Source organism: Heterocephalus glaber, unplaced genomic scaffold (genome assembly GCF_053883595.1).
Source record: "Heterocephalus glaber isolate CG9 unplaced genomic scaffold, H.glaber_assembly_v1.0 deba00001761, whole genome shotgun sequence".
NCBI classification, from domain to species: Eukaryota; Metazoa; Chordata; class Mammalia; order Rodentia; family Bathyergidae; genus Heterocephalus; species Heterocephalus glaber.
Window position 1 is genome coordinate 1,377,983 of NW_028258458.1, and position 21,954 is coordinate 1,399,936.

General features: G+C 57.2%; 1 protein-coding gene across 12 annotated transcripts; it reads right to left on the reverse strand.

Moving 5' to 3' along the window:
- Positions 1-738: 738 nt before the first annotated feature.
- On the reverse strand, positions 739-21,884 carry Pnpla6 (patatin like domain 6, lysophospholipase). Of its 12 annotated transcripts, none has more exons than XM_004865331.3 (35): positions 21,779-21,884; positions 20,763-20,805; positions 20,566-20,634; positions 20,137-20,224; positions 19,922-20,004; positions 19,678-19,775; positions 17,665-17,805; positions 17,412-17,571; positions 17,069-17,149; positions 16,790-16,918; positions 16,404-16,484; positions 16,156-16,318; positions 15,793-15,876; positions 15,381-15,490; positions 15,106-15,276; positions 14,954-15,031; positions 9,970-10,175; positions 9,649-9,780; positions 9,424-9,547; positions 9,223-9,336; positions 8,981-9,056; positions 7,299-7,439; positions 7,045-7,108; positions 6,593-6,761; positions 6,274-6,456; positions 5,942-6,060; positions 5,576-5,732; positions 5,138-5,254; positions 4,981-5,050; positions 4,421-4,537; positions 2,856-3,157; positions 1,909-2,025; positions 1,643-1,739; positions 1,419-1,528; positions 739-1,013 (listed from the first exon to the last, which is right to left on the reverse strand). In XM_004865331.3, exons 2-35 carry the CDS (start codon positions 20,781-20,783, stop codon positions 939-941), a joined length of 4,047 nt encoding a protein of 1,348 aa, XP_004865388.2. In that variant the 5' UTR covers positions 20,784-20,805; positions 21,779-21,884; the 3' UTR covers positions 739-938. The 12 variants fall into 12 exon arrangements, 10 of the variants coding, with proteins under 10 accessions (XP_004865388.2, XP_087058136.1, XP_004865387.2 ...); XM_087202010.1 differs by lacking the exon at positions 4,421-4,537 and adding an exon at positions 4,624-4,740; XM_004865330.3 differs by having other exon boundaries at positions 7,299-7,442.
- Between the last annotated feature and the right edge of the window lie 70 nt (positions 21,885-21,954).

Here is a 21,954-nt window from a genome sequence, read left to right on the forward strand (position 1 = left end):
AAAAATAACGCTGTAGGGGCTGGGGATTTAGCTCAGTGGTTCCGCTTCCTGCCCTGCAGGCACAAGGACCCACCCGAGTTCGATCCTCAGTACCCCCAAAAAACAAAAAATAACACTGTAGGGGGCAGGGATTTAGCTCAGTGATTCCACCGCCTGCCTTGAAAGCAAAAGGTCCTGAGTTCGATCCCCGGTACCAAACAAAAACACGCTGTGGAGGCAGACCCCACCGCCACCTCCACTTTATAGATGAAGCCACCAGGGATCAAAGGGGCTGGCACCCGAGGCCAGGCAGCCACAGATCCCACAGTCTGAGTACTAAACTAACAGATGGGACAGCGAGCCAGACCGGGGGATAGGCTTCGGTGCACGGTGGGGACCTGCCTGCTCTGAAGACCTCGGCAGAGCACACAGTAGGGCGGCATGTGGGAACCCCAAGAGGGGCTCTCATGTCCTGTGGTCTCTGAGTCTGTCCTGGGGGAGGGAGATCTGCTGGGAAGGACTCAGCAGTGCACAGTTCCACACAGCACTTGTGCACAGCCCGGCTAATCGGGGGTACAGGCTGCGGGGGCCTAGCAGGGAAGTGAGGGGCAGGAGATGACTCCAAGAACATCCCTGAGCCAGCAGTGCACTGGGCCATGCGGGGACAGCTCCACGCTGTTTCACACCCCACCCCCAGCCATTCTGAGCACCAGAGGTAGGGCGAGGAGTCCCCCAAACCCAAAGACAACACCAGGCCACTTCCAAGAGGGGCAGTTTATTGGGGGTACAGCTGGTCAAGGGTGATCAGTGCAGCGCTGCCGCCCCTCGGGGCCGGGCAGGTCAGGCCAGGGTGGGGGCTGGGGGCCCGGGGAGAGCCACAGGCACAGCAGCAAGAGGAGGCAGCAGGCCCCCGCAGGCCTCCCTCAGCCCAGTCCAGGGTGGGGACCCCGGCGAGGTCCTCAGGCTTGTGTGCCTAAGCCAGCAGGCTCCTGGGGCACAAAGCGCCGCTGCCGGAGCACGGACTTCTCCTCCTCCTGGGGGGACAGGCCACGCCCATGTGTCACCAGGCACAGGACCCCCATGCGGAGGCCAATGGACACACATCAGCCATGCCACCCACACCAGGGCTGCCCAGAGGGGGGCTTTGCTGGTCACCCCCCAGCCTGCCCCTCAGAACCGCCTCATCCAGGCATCCACAGGTTGCTCCAGGAGTGTCACTTCACCTCAGCACGACAGGCTGCCCAGCACAATGACATTAATGCACTGTGCTACCCTGGCCGCCTCTCCTCTGGGGACTATGACTCTGGGGGCCACTGGGTGTGACAGTCCCGAGATGCGGAAGGCCACGTCGAGCACACATCCTGTGTCACCCATCACGCGCCACTCAGACCTCCCGCAGCTCCTCCCACCACGCATGGCCCCCCACCGCCCGTGCTCACCACCTCCGAGGCAGTGCTGGGGCTGGCACCCTCGGGGGAGCCCCCTTCGTCCCTCGAGCAGTCTGGTCCCATGTCCTCCTCATACTCTGTCAGGCAATCTGACTCCTCCCCTGGAATGGGGAGCGGGGTGCAGTGAGGTGCAGGCAGGTGTGGCATCTCCTGTCACGGCCCCTCCCCCCGGCTCCAGGCTTGGCCCTGGCTCCCAGGGTCCCTCAGCCCCTCACCATCAGCACAGCCATCAGAGACGTAGCTTGTGGGGGGCTCAATCCGGGACACAATCTCCGCCAAGTCGGTGAAGCCGGAGCTGGGGAAGGCTAGTACCTGCCGAGTGGTGTAGGGGAGGGGAGGTTCTTGGGGCCCAGAAGGGATCCTGGGGGAGTGCCTTTTGGAGGTAGCCATGGTTTGAGGGGCTCAGGGGAACCCAGGGCATCAGGTTTGGGGGTAACAGCGGAGCCCTAATGGTGGTGGCAGCGCAGGGTCAGAGGCTTACATCCGCGCGGCGGCTCTCATTGAGGTCTGTGGACCTCCGGTCCGTGAGCATTTTCTCAATGACGTCGCCCCGGCTCCAGCCTCCAAACACTGCTTTCCCATACTGGTAGCCCACATCCTGCAGGAAGCAAGGGGGCTGGGGCTGTGCCTGCCACCCCGCTACCCCCTGGAATAGACCTTTCTCTGTCCCCTCAAGTGCCTGAGGCTTTAGGGGAACAGGCACCCAAAATTAAACCCACTTCGGAGCCAGCCACTGCTAGTACCTCAGGCCCACGTCTCCGGTTTGTGCCCCTCTCGACACTGCTGACAATCACTGCTTGCCACCCAGCCCTGTGTGGCGTGGCATGCACCCAGGGTCACAAGATGGTGGTGCTCAAACTTTTCTCCAGGACATCTGTGGCTACTGCCATATCCCAAGCCCATGGCAGACACCAGTAATCTGTCCCAGCACTTTCCCAGTGGTCCTGAAAAGGACATCGGACATTTCTACTCGTGCCCCGGACAGCAGCTGCTGACCAATTTCAGTTGGCTTGAGCTGTGACACTGCTCCTGCCCCTCCCAGACATTACTAGTTGATCACTGCTGTCACTCTATCCATGCATGAACAGCATTAGAAATCACTATCCAGGGCTTTGGTCAGTGCAGCTACCACATAAAAAGAAACCCAGCTTATGCACAGAGCACAGGAAGCCATATTCCCATGTCACACCCACTGCAGACATCATGAAGGGACCACTGATCCACATGCCACGTCTACTGCAGACATCACTAATGGACCACTGACTCATGTCATGCTCACTGAAGACATCACTAATCAACTACTGATCCATTTCCTACAGGTTCTGGATGGAACCCTAGAATCCTTCCCCTCCTACTGTTCTGGGCTTCAAATAGTAAAACTGACTGCAAGGCCACCAGACGGGAACCACATCTCTCCCACAAGCTCACATAGATCTGGTCGAACTTCCCAAAGTCCATGGTCTTGAAGCAGTCGATGGATGGGCGCAGGTACTCGCAGTACGAGCTGGATTTCACGACCTCCAGCTGCCGCACACAGGACACGTACGCCAGGCGGGACTGGATCTCGGCCATGTCGGGAACCTTCACCTTGTGCGCCCAGGGGTTCAGCCGCTTCCACAGCAGCCACCAGCCTGACAGGCTGTCTCCGTAGGTGCTGAGGTCTGTCTCATCCTGGCTTCCCACATCAATGGCGATGACCGTTTTGGCACCCATGCTGCGCGCAATGTCCGCTGTGGGGCCGAGGGGTCAGCAGGCTGCTCCCCACCGGAGCCCAGGGAAGGGATGTTCAACCCGGTCCCGCAAACGCCATCATGCAAGTGCCACACAACAAAGTCATGCAAACGACATGTGTTCGTGCAAATGGCATGGAAACTGATAAAGATGAAGTCGAGGAGGGGGTGGGTGATGGCCCAGTGAGGAGGTGGTGTCTGTGAGCCCCAGGGAGGGCCCTTACATGGGTCTGGGGGCACAGAGACAGTGTGCTGCACCTCCATCGGACTTTGCACACATAGCCCTTATGCGTTTGTTTGTCTCTGGGTATGCGGGTGATGCCCATGTGCCTGTGATGCCTACTCATGTCTCTCCTGTCCAACACCCGGTGTTTGTGAACACACACGTCTGCCGCATCTCTGCAAACACACCCGGATCTGTCTGTGTTTGTCTAGGCTCACGTGTAACTACTACAATGTCCGTATGTTTCCGTGTGTGCTAAGTGTACCATCCACCCATAGGTTTGTACACGCCTGCTCACACATGTGTGGCTGCTCTGCTGCTGTAGCTCAAAAACAGCTGCAGATAACAGGCAAATGACCGGGCATGGATGCCCCAGTAAATCTTTATAAAATCAACCCGAGGTCCAGCTTTGGCCTGGGGGCCCGTTTGTCAATTCCTGTCCACTGGAATGTGAACGGGTATCCAAATAACTTACACATCTATCGGCACACTCACACTTCTGGGTGTGAGCTGGGGAAGCTGGGGAAGACGGGGCACGAAAGCACACCTAACCTAGTCACACAGGTGCCCCATCCTGTCGGCATGCCCACATATGCATGTGGGACAGAACACACAGGACAAGTGTGAATACACCCGCAAGTGTGGTCACATGCCGTTTCATCAATGCACACATCCTTGTGCCATCTACGTTCTGCTACCACGTGAGCAGCTAAGAGAACACACGAGCCAATGTGCCTGGTGTGTACACATAAGTGTCCAACATGTGTGCCTATGCACTGATCTGTGTCCCTCTTGCATGTGCATTTAAGAGCCACATGCACACAAATGTACTTTTCAACTGCGCACATCACTGCTTGTGGGAACACCCATGTATCTGCTGTGTGCACACGTGTGTGTGTGCATTGGTAGCTGTGCACAGGTTGGTTGTACACGTGTCCTTCCCTTGACATGTCCATGTGTAACCGCCTGCTCATGTGCGTGCCTGGGTGTGCATGGGCCTGTGTGTGGGCCTGGGTGGGAGCATCCGGGTGGCCACTTGCCTGGCAGATTGTTGATGTAGCCGCCATCCATGAGCAGGTGCCCATCCTTCGGGTCACACAGAGGGGGCAGGTAGCCCGAGAGCGTCATGCTGGCACGCACATATCGCCAGAGAGAGCCTGCCCGGTGGGACACACAGACACAAACGCACACAGACACACTCAGACATGCTCCAAGGCCCAGCCAGCCCCTTGGGCTCGCTGACCTGGCACGTTGTTAACGTAGCACCCATCCACCAGCAGGTGCCCGTCCTTGGGGTCGCACAGTGGGGGCAGGTAGGGGCAGTAGGAGGCACTGGCCCGGACGTAATGCCACACGGAGCCTGTGGGGACGGGGCAGGGGATGAGGTGCCCGAAGAGCCTCCCGGGTCCCCACCCCCAAGGGTGGACGTACCTGGGGCCTCCGGGCATTAGTGGGTGATGGTTAGTGGTCAGTGGCCGGGCTACAGCGGACAGTCACTTGTGTTAACAACGTCCCAGGTGCTCAGCTGCCCTCCCTGAAGTTGCCCCCCACCCCATGCCACCACAGAAGCAGTAGCAGGGCCAGGCGGGGTGGCACCCACCATCTTTGTGGACACGCATGGCTGAGGCAGTGATGTCTGTGGTCACGTTGAAGTATGGCAGCCACAGGTCCTACGGGGACAGGGACCCTGGTAGGGGAAGGAAGGGGAAGGACACCGGAAGGTGGGCTGGGCAGGGCGGAAGTAGGGGTGGGCGCACCTCAATCTGCTTATCCTGGAAGACACGGTGGATGCTGCGGTTAAAGGCCGAGCCCGTGAACATGGAGGTGACTGGGTATGTGAGATCCAACACAGGCTCCAGTACGGAAGTCATGCTCTGGGGAAAAGGACATCAGCAGGGTCAAAAGGGAGCCCCTGGGGTCACAGAGAGATCGTCAGGGCTGAGCCAGGGGCACACAGGGCTGGCAATGTGTCACCCAGGACCACTAACGAGGTGGTGACCAAGGAGGGTCTAGATTGCTCTAGGTGGGACCTGGGGACCAGGGTTACCAGCCAGGAAGTCCCGGCGCCTACAGGGGTCTAGGCAGGGTTCACAGATTAAACCAGGAAGCATCAGCCAGGCCCAGAAGCCCCTCCCCAACCCTGATTCAGGTCTCACAGCGTTCCTGGGGTGGGCCACCCCGTCCCCAATGCCCACCTTGGCCCATTCCCGGGCCCGTTGCTTGGTGCGGCTGGCGCTGCGCTCTTCTGCGTACAGAGCCCCGATGAAGGAACCTATGGATGTGCCGCCCACCAGGTCGACAGGCACTCCTGCCTCCTCCAAGGCCTTCAGCACCCCGATGTGCGAGCACCCCCTGCAGGGACGAGGGCACCCAGAAACAAGCTGAGAATCTGCTAGGCCCCGCCTTCAGGAGCTTGCAGCTCACCTGCCCCTCAGCCACGGGACGAGGTGCCAGTCCAGCCTCCTGGGATCCCTCCCCGTCCCGGGAGGCAACGCCAACCCTCAGGCGCCCTGGCCCCGCCCCAAGGAGAAGCCCCGCCCCGAGCGGGCCCCAACCCTCACCTGGCCCCGCCCCCGCCCAGCACCAGGGCAATAGTGTTTCCTGTGAGCACCCGCGCCAAGCGCGAGAAGTCACTGTGCCGGTCCGCCCGCCTGGAGAAGACTTTCTCATAGAGTTCGTGCTGGGATCAGGGAGAAAGGGGACCCCTGAGTATGGAGGGTGGGGACTGGGCCTAGCGCCCCGCCACATCCTGACCTTCGCAGCTCAAGCCCCGCCCACCCAAGCCACACCCACAGGAGGTGGAGCCACCCCAGAGCACCGCCCCACCCACGCCAGGCCTACAGGAAGTGGGGCTGGTCCTCCTAGGGCCCCTCCCCGGGCTCCCGCCCCTCACCAGCTTGGCGGGGCTGCGGCGGGAGAAGAGGCGTCGGGGGCAACGCAGGTGTAAGTGCCCCGAGCACCAGCTGCGCATGTTGAGCCACTCCACGGTGCGTGCGGGGCCGGGGCCCTCCTCCCGGTGCAGCAGGACGAGCTGCTTGAGGGCACGCACAGCCGTGTTCTCCAGCATCTGCTCCAGCTGCGGAAGGGAGAGCAGGGTCACCGGCCTTCCTCGCCCCACCTGCCCTAGTGGGGGTCCCCGGCGGCCTGGCCTTATGGGGAGGGTGCTTGTGGCCCAGCGTCAGTGGGTGGGGTCGCCCTGCGTGGCTCTGGACCTGGCCAAGAGTGGGCTCCTGGTCGCCTAGGCCCACGATGAGGATGCAGTCAGCCTGGCGCAGGCAGCGCACGGTCCAGGGCGTGAGCGACGCGTCTGTCTGGTAGAGCACGATGCGGTGCGTGTCCTCCTGCTGGGCCAGCCACCCTGACAGCCGGAACTCCTGGATGCTGGTGCGGAGCGGGACGGGTGTCATCGTCGTGGCGGGGCTGATCTGGAGTCCCGCACTCCCTGGAGGCCATTGCTGGGAGGAGCTCAGGACAGTCCCACAACAGGTGGAGGGACATTCCCACCCCCAGGGGAGAGGGTTCGACCCACTGCCTCCGAATTCCCCTGGGTGGGGTGCACACTCCCAAATTCAAAGCCTGGCACTCCGACCCGATCTGGAAGAATCTGAGGCTCCAGACAGCGGCCCCACACACACCCTGCTCCCCTCTGCCACTCCCCATACACCTGTCCAGTGCTGAAGCCCCTAGGCGTGCCCGGATGATGTCGCTGTTGAGGAGCAGCGTGGGGCCTAGGAGTAGGTGAGGATGGGCGCTTAGGAACCAGAATGTGCAGCCCCAGGACACAGCACCTGTCACCCACCCCGGTAGCCTGGGCCCTGTCCGGCCCACCTCCCTCTCCCCCAGGGAGGCATGTCCATGTGCTGACTGATGCTCAGAGGCCCAGGGCCAACCCTCACCATGTCCCTTCACCCCACTGACCGATGGCTTGCAGCGCGTGCTGCAGCTCCAGCATGAAGGCCATCATGGGCACCTCCGCACACACCGGCAGGACCGCCACTGTGGACAGGTTGCTGGCGGGGTTGGTGAGCTCCGAGGGGGGCGGGACGCCCAGCCCCGAGCCTGCTGAGATGGCAAAGGGTGACAGGTACTGTGCAACTTGTGTCTGGAGAGGTGGACGTCTCCCGCCTCCTCCTCCCCTTCCCCAGCTGCTTCAAGGCCTTACATGACCACACTGGAGGCCACAGCCCCAGTTCTGGACCCACAGCTCCAGCAACACTTGTTAGAGCTCAGCCAGCCGGCCTTGACTTTACCCCTGGTCTCCTTTGAGGGACCCATTACACAATTCAGATTCACTGTGCCGGTGTAGACCCCTGGGGGCTCCCACCCCATTCAGGCCTGGGCTCCTGTGCAGGACACAAAAGCAGGCAGGAATAAACACACCTTTGACCCATTTATTGCTTCCCAGCTTCTCTACTAACAGCTTCGGCCAAGCCCTCAGCCCTCACCTCTTCCCTAGACCTCCCCGTGCCCTTGCTGGCTGGATCTTTGTCCCCTGTGCCAGCTGAATTCACTCAAATGCCCATTCAAGGCCCCCAGCTCCTACATAACTCACTCCTACTCCCATCTCTCTTTTAGTCAATTTCTTTTTTTCTTTTGGTACCAGGGATTGAACTCAGGACCTTGTGTTTTCGAGGCAGGTGGCGGAACCACTGAGCTAAATCCTTGGCCCTCTTTCAGACAATTTCAAGACCATCAAACCCCATGTGCTGTGACTTTCTAGTTCTTCACACATCTGGCCCACTGCATTTGTCAAATCTCAGCTCGTGATCCTCAAAAGGCCTCCCTCTTGGGCCAGGGATTTAGCTCAGTAGTGCTGTCGCCTGTCTCGCAAGCGCAAGGTCCTGAGTTTGATCCCCAGTACAAAAAAAAAAAAAGGCCTCCCTCTCTCCTGACAGTGGTCACATACATTACAACCCTACTTCTTTACTGTCCTTATCAGCTCCTGACATTGTGCTGTCTGTTTTTTCCCTTGTGGTACTAGGGACTGAACCAGAGCGTGTTAGTTAAGCACTCTACATTGGGGAAGCTACATTCCTCAGCCCTTTCTGTGTACTTTGTAAGTAAGTCATCAATTCCAGTCCCAACACAGGGGTGGAGGTTACAGCTGATGGGGTGAAAGCTCCTGAGGGAATTTGGTCACTGTCATGCAGAACCTCAGGCCCACATTTCAGCATGCCTTGGGCTCAGCTCACTTCCCAGTTTATACTTGCTGAGAATCACAAGCTGGGACATGGATCTACATATACCTCTCAACATGCTGATAACTTCAGAGGCCACTTCCCAACATGCCCTGAATCCTAAAAGCCACCCTTCCCAGTACGACCAGGGTGCAGCAAGTTCTAACATCTGGAACCAGCCTTCTGGTTTAAGGCTCCACCCTCAAGCATGACTGACACTTCAGAGTACATTACACAAGAACTCCACTTCCCAGCATGCACTGGACCCTAGGTTCCACTTCCGGCTTTAACCCCACCTCCAGCACGGTTCAAATGATGAACTGTTTCCCAATAACCCCCTCCCCCCATAAGGCTTTCCCTCCCAGCATGCTCTGGGCACCAAACTACATCCCACAGCATGCCCCGGAGCCGACTGGCTCTCACCCGGGAAAGGTCCTTGCAGCTGCTGCAAATTCCCCAGGATTTTCTGGCTCAGGAGGTGAATGAGGCGGGTCACGACCTGAGGATATGAAGACTAGTGATCAACTGTGAATCCTACGCGAGCGCCTGGGGTCCCCGGTATCTGCTCTCCGCCCCTACACGGTCAGCTCCGGTCCTGCCAAGCGCCACCCCCATCTCCAGGCCCCTCCTCTCAGGCCCGCTGCTCCGCCCACCGGAAGACACACCTGCGGGTAGCGCCGTTTGATGTGGCCCAAAGTGCCCTCGGGGAGTTTGGCCAGCTCTGTGTCTCTCACCGCGTGCACCGTCGTGGCTCGCGGCTGCCGGGTCAGTGCCTCCACCTGCCGGGGGGTGAGGGCGTGCTTGACCAGGTGTGCTTGGGCTGGGAGGCCGACCGTGGGTGCAGATGCGGGGGGACTCCCGCTCACCACTCCAATGAGGTCCCCGCGGCCATACTCCCCCACCAGCTCCTTCTTGCCGCTGCCCCGCTGGATGACGCTGCGCAGCCGCCCGTTGAGCACAATGTAGGTGCAGTCGGAGCGGTCGCCCTGCCTGGGGGATGAAGTGGGTGGGGTTGGGGGGGGGGGTCAGGCAAAGTAGGGGGCCTCGTCCTAGGCAGGGGCTGAGCAGCGAGGTAGGAGTCCGGACTGCACCTGTACAGGGCGCGTCCGGCCTCCACTGCGGTCCAATCGATGGCGAAGTCCATCTGGCGCACGAAGGACGACATCCTGGCGGCCACCGTGTGCGCAGCACTCAGGACCACACTGGGCTGCGCGCGCATGATCCTGTGGGAAAAGGAGGGGTTCGTGGGCTGGGAGCCTTTCAGGAACTCTCCCGAGGGAGTGGAGAAAGTAGGTGCTGCCAGGGAGACCGAAGAAGAAAAACTCAACATTGGGAGGCCACACCTGAGGGGATGGGGGTTTGGCCCCTTCCGAGGTCTCCCAGTGCCTCCCCCAACCCAGGCCCCGTCGTACTCATAGAAGTCGGACTTAGAGATCCGCAGGAAGGTGCAGTCACGCTGTGCACGCAGGGTGAAGATGAGGGGCTCCCCGGTGAGCACCGCCAGCTGTCCCACCAGCTCCCCGGGCTGCGCCACGAACAGGCACACTTCCTCCGCCTTGTCGATCATGCGCTGGTACACGTGCAGGCAGCCCCAGAGCACGAAGTGCAGGCTCACGTCCTGCGAGGACCGGGTGAAAGGAACACCCCACAGGGAGGATTAAAGGGGGACAGGGTTCAGACGTGAGAGGAAAAAGAAAGTGGAAGATTTTGCATATGAGCAATAGTCTTCCCTTGGGATCCAATGGTGACTGGGTCCAGGACCCCTGTGGGTACAGGGGCTCAAGTGCCCCAAACAAAAGGTGTGCTAGCGGCCTAAGACACGCCCACATCCTCCCACAGGCTTTAAATAGCTGCGGGGTGATTTACAGTGCGGGTACAATGGAGATGCCATTTCTACACTGCATAATCACAAAGGGGACAGATCCCGTATGCTCCGCACAGACACCTATCAAAGGCCTGACTACATTTTTTATCTTTGCTGGCTGATCCACGAATGTGACCCTGCAGACAGGAGGGCTGCGCATATGTATCTGTCTGTAGCAGCACCTAGAACATACATTATTATTGATCAACAGTCTCTTAGCCTAGATTAAGGACCATGAGTTCTCTTCAGAACAGCCAGCAGGAGGCTGCAGAAACCACCTAAGGAGAACCAGGGTGTGGCTCAGTGGCAGGGGGCCCTGGGCTCCAGCCCCACCTCTGCAAAACTACACAGTGGCCTCACTGAGCATGAAATCCTGTTGGGGTAGGTAACTGGAGGAACACATGGGAAAGAAGGGAGCTGAACTCACCTCACACGATCAAATGGATCAAAGATACTAACACAAGAACAAGAACTGTAGCACTTTTAGAAGAAAATATAGTGGCGGATTCTTGTGACATTGAATTTGGCAGTGGGTCCCTACACATGCCACCATAAAGCATGGGCAACCAAATTAAATAAGACTTCATCAGGAGCCTAGCTCTTCCCTTCTAGGCATCTTCCCCGAAGAGTGAAAGTCATCATATTACAGTGATACATCCATTCCCATGTTTATAACAGTACAACTCGTAATAGCTAAATCTTGCAAGTGGCCTGTGTCCATCACCTGAACAAATAAGGAAAATGTATTTATACTCAATGAAGTACTACTCTCTCATAAAGATACACTTGAGTCATTTGTAGGAAAATGGATGCACCTTGAGACCCTAATGTTAACTGAAATAAGCTGAAATATGACATGGTTTCTCTCATAATAAAAACCCAAATTATCAATAAAGAGCAAAAAAAGATAGGTGGTAGGAAATAGAGCTTTCTCAAATAGGATCAAGAGATGGAGGGGGGAGGGAAGGGAAAGGGATGAAAACAAAGAATCAAGATGTGTTACGTGCACGCACCAGCTCCGCAGAAGGAATGTAAACTATGTGCTGAAATCAGACTAATAAAAATATTCAAAAGAAAACAAATTACGCTAGCAAAGAAGAACAACCTACGGAATGGGAGAAAATATTTGCAGTTCCTATATCTGACCAGGGTCCAGTATCCAGGTACATAAAGAATTTCTACCACTCAATAATAAAAAGACACAAAATCCAATTACAAAACGGGCTGAGGATCTGCAACACTTCTCCAGAGACAACATACAAGTGGCTGATACATACATGAAAATATGCCCCAAATCTGAATCCTCAGGGAAATGTGAGCCCAAACCACAAGATGTCACCTCACACTCAAAAGGATGGTTAGAATGAACAAGTGCGGGGCTGGGGATTTAGCTCAGTAGCGCCGCACCTGCCTTGCAAGTGCAAGGTCCAGAGTTCGAGCCCTGGTAATGGGGGAAAAAAAAGAATGAACAACTGTGGAGGTTGTGAAAAATCAGGACCCTCATACACTGGGGATGGGGATGTAAAATGTTGCAGCTGCTCTGGAAAAAGTTAAAAACTGTCCCCAGAAGTTAAAAATACAGCTGTAGTGACCCAGCAGTTCAACCCTGAAGTCTATAAGTGAACAAAATGACATGTCCATGCTGAAACTTGTATGTATGTGTTCATAGCAGCAACATTCACAACAGCCCAAAAGGCGGAAACAGATATCCATCTAGTGATAAATACATAAACAAAATGTGGCCATCCGTGTAATGGATTATTCAGCTGTAAAGGAATGAAGGTAACACATGCTACAACATGGATGAGCCCTGAAGATATGCTCTGCAGAAGCCTGACACAAAAAGCCACACACTTTGGCTCCACCTAAGTGAGACACTCAGAGCAGCATAGCCAGAGAGACACAAAGTCAGTCAGTGGATGCCGGAGCTGGAGGGCACAGGAGGTAGGAGGCTAGTAGCTAAAGGGATGGGATTTCTTTTCAAGGTAATAAAAATGTTCTAAAATTGTAGTAAGGTTGCCCAACTCTGTGGATGTAAAAACACCACTTTAAGTGGGTGCATTACAAGGGATGTGAATTGCATTTCAGTAATAAGAGTCCCCCTCAAACAATCCACTTTGGCCCCTTGCAGTTATTCTACTCAACCAGTGGCTTCCTTTTGTTTCCTGGAGATCAGAATGTTTCTTCTCACCACGAGACATTTTAAAGTTTTTTCTTCGTGTGTGTGTGTGCACATGCGCATGTGTGTATTTGTGGTGCTGAGGGTTGAACCCAGGGGCTTACGCATGCTAGGCAAGCACTCCCCACAGGACATTTCCACAAGCTGCTCCCTGCCTAGAATGAACTCTCCCCTGGTTACACCTAGTTAATTCTTCTTCCTCCTCTTTAACTAGAGGTCATGCACTTAGGGTGCCTCTCTAAGCCAGTAGCACTGGCTTTGTTTTTCCAAGAACATCTGCTTTGTGCACTCTGACCCTTTTGGGTCACATCTGTCAGCACTGCAGGCATTGCAGAGCAGGGATCACACTGGTTTTTCTCGTCTCTTACCCAGCAAGCCACACAGGGTCTGGATGCAGCTGATGCTCAGTAAACCAAGGTTTCTTTCTTCCGTTTAGCCTGACCAGCTTGTGTGTCCCACCTTTCATAAATAAGGAACTGAAACTGTCCTGAGATGGAACCATCCTGCCCTTTCTACCACCCCAACCTGTGTGACACCTGGCAAAGCTCCACCCACCACAGCACTTCTGGGACTCCCAAATGGGACCCAGACCCAGCTGCATTGAGACACTTGGGAGCTCCTGAGACAGGATTTCTGGACTGCATTCGGGGTTGGTGCTCAAAAAGTTTCGTATTTTGGAACTTTTTGGATTTTAGATATTCAGATGAGGGACACTCAGCCCATACCGACATCCTATGAAATACATTTGGAGACATGTCTGTGTAAAGCATGGTTTCTCAATGTTGGCCCTATTGATACTTTTTCTTCCTTTTTTTTTCATGGTGCTGGGGGTGGAAGCCCAGGCCTCATACAGGCTGAGTATCTGCCCTACCACTGAGCTGCACCCTAGCCTAGATAATTTGGATTGGATAATTCTTTGGAGTGCTCTGGGCATTCTTTTCTTTTTTTTTCTTCTTCAGGTTTTTGAGACAGGTCCTGCTCTGTAGCCCAGGCTGGCCTTAAACTGACAGCAATCCTCCTGCCTCAGCCTCCCCAGTGCTGGGACTATAAGCATGTGCCACCCTACCCAGCTGTCTTGGTCATTCTAGCCTCCTTGGCCTCTCCCCACTGGGTGCTGGAAACACACTCCCAAGTTGTGACAATCAAAAATGTCTTGACATCGGCAAATGTACCTGTGGGGGGAGGATGCAAAAATCACCTCTAGTTGCGAACCCCCAGTATAAAGGTTTGGAGAGAACCAGAGATCATGGGTCCCTAACAAAGCCACAAAGTCCCAAGAGGTCTTGCAGGGACTCACAGAGGCACCAGCATGACCACACTTCCTCTGCCCGTCGCTGAGCACCCAGGGCAGAGGGCACAGGCCTTGCCCCACTTCCTCTCATGCGATGAGCAGCACGGGAGGGTGGGTAGATGCCCAGCTCTGTCACCCAGATGCTGGGGTCTCAGCACCTGTCACGTCGCTGGGTCCTCCAGGCTGGACACTGCCACTAAACTCTCTCCTAGGGCTGTCACCTCTGCAAACCTTCCACACTCCCACCCCGAACACGAGGAAGCCAAGAATGTTCTAAGTCATTTACCTAATGTTACACAAGGAGCTGAGACAGAGTCTGGTTCCAACTCTGTGCCGCCCACTCCAGAACCCCTCCTCCAGGCCTCTGAGCTGTGAGATCCGGCCCAGACCACAGCGGCCCTTGGTTTCCCTGAAGAGAGTGGGGGATGGGCAGGTGACACTTCCCACGGCTCTGGGTCCTCCCAGGAGGCTCAGAACCACTGTCCCCGGGGCGGGGCGGGCTCGTGGTATCAAGATAAAAAGATTAAAACAAGCCCATGGGGTGTGGAGGTGCACACCTGTAATCCCAGCACTCTGGAAGGCTGAGGCAGGTGGATCATAAATCCAAACCCAGGCTGGGCAACTCAGTGCCTTAGAAAGACCCTGATTTAAAATGAAAATATTAAAAATAATACTAAGGATTGTAGCTCAGTGCAAAGGCCCTGGGTTTAGCCCCAGTACCATAAATAAAGAAAATTAATATGACTGGGGAATTAATATGGCTCAGGGGAAGAGTACACTTAGGTTCAATCCTAATACCTCCCCCCAAAATAGATTTAGAGGTTCAGTGGTTAGAAGTGAAGATTTGCTCGTTTCAGAGGCCATGAGGTGGAAGTGAGGGGTAAAGATCATAAAACCCCAGCATTGGAGGTTGACTGCCATAGGATAAGAGGTCGGCCCATATAGAGCCATACGGAGAGAAAGTGTCAGGCGCCATGTCCAAGGTCAGGGGTCAGGGGTCAGGGGTCAGAGGGCAGAGGGAGCACAGTGAGGCTGCATGTTAGAGATCAGGGTCAGCCTTACCTGGTCTCCCTGGCGGGCAATGATGGTGCCAGCTTTGGCGTGGTGCAGCAAGACTCGGCTGTTGAGCAGAGAGGGATCCTGAGGAGGGAAGGGGGTTGAGACACCCAGCCAGTCCCCGCTGTCCCACCCCAGCCGGCCCCTCGGCCACCCACCTCGATCCGCATCAGCTTGGCCAGCTCCCGCTTGGCTGCCTCAAAGATGCTGCTGGTCTGGCGGCCCTGGTAGGGCCCGAAGGTGCAGCAGCCCCCAGTGGCCGACTCGTCTTCGCAGTAACTGTACTCACAGGCACCTGCTGGCTGCTCCCGGGGCTCCTGGGTGGGGGTCTGCAGGGGCAGGGCCTGTCACCTGTGCAGTATGCTCCTGGCCACCTTCTTCGGGGCAGACCCAGGAGGGGACTGCCATGGGGTGGGGATAGGGCGGGCCTCACCCGAGCAGGGGCCACCTGGGGTCCCCCGGAAGCCTCCTCTTGCAGGGACATGGAGATCCGGCCACGCTCGTAGGCCATGTCGAAGTCCGAGCGGGGGCCACCCTGCAAGCCTGCGGGAGGGCAGCAGCAGCAATGAAAACAGCAAGATGACAGCAACCTCGTCTGCAGTCTTAACTGAACCACATGCCAAGGGCCACAGCCACGGCAGACACAAGCGATCCATGCGCACACTCTGCCTCGATCGGAGGGGAAAAGCCACCTCCATGAACACCCGCAAAGAGGGGTGGGAAGAAGCACCATCGGTATTTCCATGTCACACAGGAGAAAAACCGACACAGGCAGCAGCTGGATTGAGGTCTGGCTGCTCCGTGTCCTCTCCCCGTGCCCTCCCTGAAGCCCCCATGCTCCAAACCTGCGATGTCCACCGGCATGGAGATGCAGCGGCTCAGCAGAGGGGCTGTGGGGGCTTCCAGGGAGGTGGGCTTTATGGGGTCCCCTGGGGGAGACAAAGGCTCAGGCTCCTCCCAGCAGAGCTCACAGGACTGGGGATGGAGTGGAGGGTGGGGACTAGGGGACTAGAAAAAGCAGTGCCAAGGGTTCCTTCAGGCCAGGGCTGGGGTCCCAGGGCCAAGAGGCAGATCTGGATGCCCCTGGGGGCTGGGCAGGGTCAAGGTGACTCTGCCACTTGGAGGAAGGGATTCAGGGGCTGAAGCAGGAGGCCGGGCCAGGCCAGCCTTGGACCCCTGGGGGGCCAGGCAGGGGTCACCTCCGTTACCTGCAGGTATAGGCAGCGGGGCCCCGGTGGGGTCAGGCGGCCGGCCTGGAGCCTCCCTCAGCTCCTCAGTGGCCAAGGTGCTGACCACCCGCTTGGAGCCTCGCACGGGGCTGGTCCGGGATGGGAGGCCAGGGCTGGGGAACAGGCGAAGGGGCTGGATTTCCTGCAGGGGTGTAAGGAGCCGCTTGGGGCCTGACCCTGTGGCCCCATCCTGCCCTCACCCTTGGCCTTGCCTGCCCCCAACTCACGTGGCTGAAGAGCTCGTTGGTCAGACCCAGGTAGTTGTGAAGGGCCAGGAAGGTGACTCTCTGCAGCCTCACCATTATGATCTACAGGGTGCAGAGGCAGGGCCAGCAGAAGGGGCGGGGTCAGAAGGTGTGGGAGGAGCCAGGGGTGGGCAGGGCTAGAAGGCATGGGCGGGGCCAGAGCGGAGCCTGGGAGAAACCCACTATCTACAGAAATGGGGCCGAGCCAGCAGCCCTGGGGAGGGCTGGCTGTTCCCCAGCGATAACCACAGGACAACAACCGCAGCTCCAGCGCCTGCCCACTGGCGCCCCGCATGGGTGGGGTTTGGGAGGCCGGGAGAGGGTGGGGAGGCCCCGGGTGAGGCGAGGGAGGCCAAAGGCCCTCTGACCTGCACCACCCGCACCAAGCTCTCCGGGTACTTGGTGAAGACTGCCGAGAAGGCCTCCACGGGAAGCCGCAGCACCGTGGAGTCCCGGGCTGCCCGGGCTGACACTGTCCGTGGGGGATGCTGGTGGCCCTGGGGAGGGGGAAAAGAAGACAGACCGTCAAGGGCTCCCCCAGCCCTTCCTGGTGCCCCAGCCTTTAAGGCCGAGCACAGATGAGTGCCCGGTGTCCTCCTATCCCAGCCTCCAGCCCCACCTCCCTGTCCCAGGCGCCAGGCACTTACCGTGATGACGTCCAGAATGCTCAGGAGACTGTTGACGCTGTCCCCAGGGACCACTTCCTTCACAACACACTCCTTCCCGTCCTGAGACACGAGGGACCGTGGCCAGTGCTGGCCTCACCCTGTGACCGGCGTCCTGCCCCGGACCATGCCACTGGTCCCCCCTCCCCATCCTCCCCTTGCCTCTCCCCGGGCCCAAACCTCCCGGCCAGCAACTGTTTCCTGTACCTCGCTGTAACCATTGAGCATGCCCAGACTACCCCAAAGAGACCCCCCCCCACACTCCTGACTCCACACCCCTGACCAGCAGCAGCATCTGACCCAAGGCCCTCCCCAGCCCACTCACAGGCCCCGGCAGGCAGAGCTCCAGCAACCCGTCCTGCACCACATAGATGCTGGCGTCTGGCTGCCCCGGGCGGAAGACGTAGTCGCCCTGGCTGAGTCGCTGGAAGACCATGTGCCGGCAAAGCTCCAGGAAGAGCGGCTTCTCAAAGTGGCCCAGCACCCTGGAGGAGGGCGGTGGGGCAGTGATGCAGGAGATCGGGCAGCCTCCCCGCTCTGCAGGGCACCCCCATACTGCCCACGGCCCCAGCACTGACCGGACATTCTTGAGCATATAGAGCACCTCAGAGGGCAGGTGGGAGTTGGCCAGGTCACCCTCTGTCAGGTCCGCCTCCAGCACTGAGGGTGGGGGCTCCTTCCGCTGCAGTGTTGGGGTCTCCTTCTGGATGCGCAGGATCCTGGAGGGAGGAGGAGGGTGAGGGATGACAAAGAGAGGGCTCAGGCAGACAAGACCTCCACCTGGCCCTTTCTTTCAATCATAGAGCAAATTCTGGCCAACCAGGCAAATCAGGCCCTCTAGCTTTTTTTCTAGTTATGTTTCTAAATAAAGTTTTATTGGTACATTACCACATTCATTCATTTGCATACCATCCACTGTGGCTTTTGTAACACAATGGCAAAGCCAAGAAGTTGAGCCAGAAGCAGCATTAAGCCTCAAAGCCTAAAATGTTTACTGTCTGGCTCTTTATAGCAAAAAAAAAAAAAAGACCCTCTCCATTAGCAATAGGTCCCTGAGATGGACTCTCTAGTTTTGAGGGTTTTTTTTTTTCACCCTTTAGTTTTAACAGCAGACCCTTGCATGGCTTCCAAGATATGGGCAAGACTCAGAAAGAGCACTCCTGTTTGTCACCAGCATCCTGAAGCAGCTTGGTGTGATGATACACACCTCTAATCTTAGCACTTGGGAGGGTGAGGCAGGAGCATTGCTGCAAGTTTGAGGCCAGCCTGGGCTACATAGTGAGTTCAAGGTCAGCCTGAACTATATAGCAAGATCCTGTCTCAAAAAACTCACAAAAACACCAGAGTCCTGAAGCAGTCTTTCCAGTAGTCACAACAGCTACTCTCCCTAACATGGGCATGCTCTGAGGTTTCTTCTGTTATGAGAAGACCCTAGATATGGCTTTTTGTAAAGATACTTGAGATATAAAAAAAAAAAAAAGAAAGAAAACAAAAAAGAGGTCAAAAATGGTCCTTGAGATAGCCCTTCCTCTCCAGTCTCAGTGAACCCTGAGACAGCCCCTCTGATGGCCACAAGGATCCTTGAGATTGATATCATTACATGCACAGAATCCAGATCTAGCACTTCTGGTAATCGCCTGGCACAGCCCTTCCCCCAAGTCAAAGCGACTGCTGAGAAAGTCCCTCCACTCTAGAATGAGGAGATCCTCGAATTAAACTCAGTGGTCCAGAGAAATCCAGATGTAATTCTGATGAGGGAGATCATGGGCTGGCCCTTCCCCAGGTCACAGAGCTAGTCCTGAGACAGCCCTCTTACAGTCATTAAGACAGCAGGGCGGCTCCCCAGGGTGTACAGATACTAGACACAACTCCTGTGATGCAGAGTAACCTGACATATTGACTCTCCACTGGCAGAGAAAAACTGAGAGACAACACTTCTACTCAAATCAACAGAAAGACCCAGGATACCATGACTGCTCATGGAGAGTCCCAGAATAACCCCTTGGTGGGAAAAAACCCCATGATGCAAGACTCAGCTCCCAACTTACAAAGATCCCTGGAACAGCCCTCTCAGAGACCTCTAGACAGCCCTTTGCTGTTGACAGGCACACCTAAGATGTCTTTCCTGTGTTTTTAGTGTTTGAGCTGCCTTGTGCTGTAGAAAGACTGCTGAGGTCTTTGTAATTCCTGCAGAATGGAAGTCAGAGTGGTTCTTCTAGCAGTCATAGAAACACTTGACTTGAGATGATCCCTCCCACCCCGCAGCGAGGCGCCCTAGAATAAACCCTCTAATGTGGGAAGATTCCAGGTGGAGACCTCTTAATATAGGGTAAATAATCTTCAGAAGCCCTGTGGTAGGGGAGCAGCACTGGGATGGGCCTCAAGGGTCAGAGACCTCAGAATGGCCTATCTGGTGTAGGAGAGCTCTGGGATGGCCCTCAGGCCAGCCTGGAGATGTTCTATGGGATGAAAACTCCTAAGACAATTCGTGGGGTTCAAAGAACCCTGAGATGCACACTTCGGTATGGGCTGAGGATTTAAAAGGCCCCTGAAATGTCCCCCAGCGCCAGGTACACCCAGTACAGCCTTACTTCTTGGCAATGTTCAGCATCTTAAGTTTCTTCTTCATGCGTGGCCGGGAAGTGGTGGAGACGGAGGCGTCCACCAGGGAGGAAGTGGATTGTGACACCTGGGAAAATGAAGGGGAGGATGGGTCACTCGGCGAGAGGAAAGCCAGATCCAGGGCCCTGCATCAAGGCTGGAGATGTTCTCTAAGGAGTGTAAATAGGGAAGGGGCGGGGCCTCTGTGTGGTCCGCAGAGGGTCCCGGACTCACCTTCCGCATAATCTTCCGGCCATAGAAAAGCACTTTGTCCCTCTTCCGGAACCGATACCGGGGGCCATCCGGGGCTGGGGCTTCTGGGGAGAGGGAAGGACAGGGCTGCTCTGAGCTCTGCGCAGACTCCAGCAGATCCCACCTCCAGCGCTTCAGGGAGCCCGGCATTCCGGCACCCGGCCCCCAGCCTCCCCCGAGGGGCCCCGGGTCCTCACTTGCCACTCGTAGCCTCCGCACCAGCAGAAGGATGAACACGGCGGTCACCACAACCGCCACTCCGGCCCCTATCATCACGCCCAGCACCTGCGGGACGAACGGCACTGGCTGCGAACCGCACATCCGTCCCGCCGAGCCCTCCTCGGGGGCCAAGACGTCCTGGGGTCCCGGGATCATCACTTCCGCCCCCGAGAAGGTCGCATTCATCTCATGACTCGGTGTCCCCATCTGCAGAATGGGACGGCTCCATTCTCTCCCGGGGTGGGGGGACGGGCGAACGGACTCTTCCCAGCGACTTGTCGGCCCGCGCTGCACGCCGGGAAATATAGTTCGGCCAGAACAGGAGACACCCCTGTTCTCGCGAGATTCCGACGGTACGGGCTGGGCACGCCGGCAGTTGTAGTCTTTTGCACAACCCCACTTCTTACCATCCCAGTTTGCAGCGGGGCCTCCATCGGTTGCTTCGAGCCGGGCAGCGGGTCTGATAGCCCGCAGTCCTAGGGAATCAAGGTGAAGAAGGAACCCGTGCAAGTCGTCAATCTAGGCCTGTCCGGTCCCCACCACAGGCCCCGACCCTCAATCAAGCCCCCACACTCTTTATTTAGCAAGCCCCGCCCCTGGGTACCTGCGGCGTGGGCTTCTCCATTAGCGCTGGGTAGGTTGGCCAGCTGCGAAAGCGAGAGGCGTGGAGCAAACCGACATTCCGGCCGGGGCCAAGGGATGAGGCGAGTCCCTGATCTTAGGCACCCTTCACCTACACACAGGGTCGCCCAGACGCCCCGCCCGTCCGACCCCACCCCAGAGCCAAAGGGTAGCGGTCCTGACACCCGCAACCAGCAGCCCTCGTGCGGGCCCCCGCAGGGATGGCCCCTTCCAGTAGGCGGTCCCCTCCCTGGCCTCTGCATTCTCGACTCGCTATCCTCTGCAGACTAGATGGCCCACCTCAGGAAAAAGGGCCGCCAGCCAGGAGTTTGGGAGCACAGCTGGATGCGTGGCTCCTGACAGCCTGCCTGGAGGATGCGGGAGCCGGGGCACCCAGGGAAGGGACCCTGGAGAGATACCGAGGTCTCAGCACTGCTGAGTCCTGGGAAGCTCGGAGTGGGGTGGCCCCGCAAGGTATCGGTTTCGGCTGCGGGTTATTATGGAACGGTAAAGCCATGAAATCTTTGGCGGTGGCGAGCAACCCCGGTGCCCCAGGAGAGATGCTGGCGCCATAGCTGGAAAGTGTAACCGAGGACGCTGGGATTACTGAGTACTGGAAAGTTCCTGAGATCCTGAATGCCGGGTTACCAATGGGGAAACCGGGAGCTGGGTGGGGAGGGCTGGGGGAGATACTGAAGCATGTGGAATATTACTGGGACTTTCCTGGGACGTCTAAGCTGTTTGTGGCAGCCCTAGAATAGTACGGGGGAGTCACTGGGCCCTAAAACTCAATTTGATACGTTCTTAAGTGAATACTCCCCTTTCACCCTGGGGCGCACCTGCTCCCGGGGGCAGAAACCTCTGCAAGGAACTGGGGGGATGGGAACATCAGGAAGTCGGGAGCTACCAGGAATCAAAGGCCAGATCTTAGGAATCCGGAAGCTCTCTAACGAAAGAAGAAAATATGCCCCAGCTGGGCCAATGGAAACCCGGACTCACCTAGGAGCCGCAGCCAGGGTTCACTCCGTGCCAACACCTCTAGCTTTCCGCCCGGCTCCCCGGGCGCGGCCCCTTTAAATTATTCGCCGCCAGGGGCGCTCCAGCCCCGCCCCCTCCCATGCTTGGAAGGTCGAACCCAACCAGCCATGCAGAATGTGGCAGCGTCTTAAAGGGGC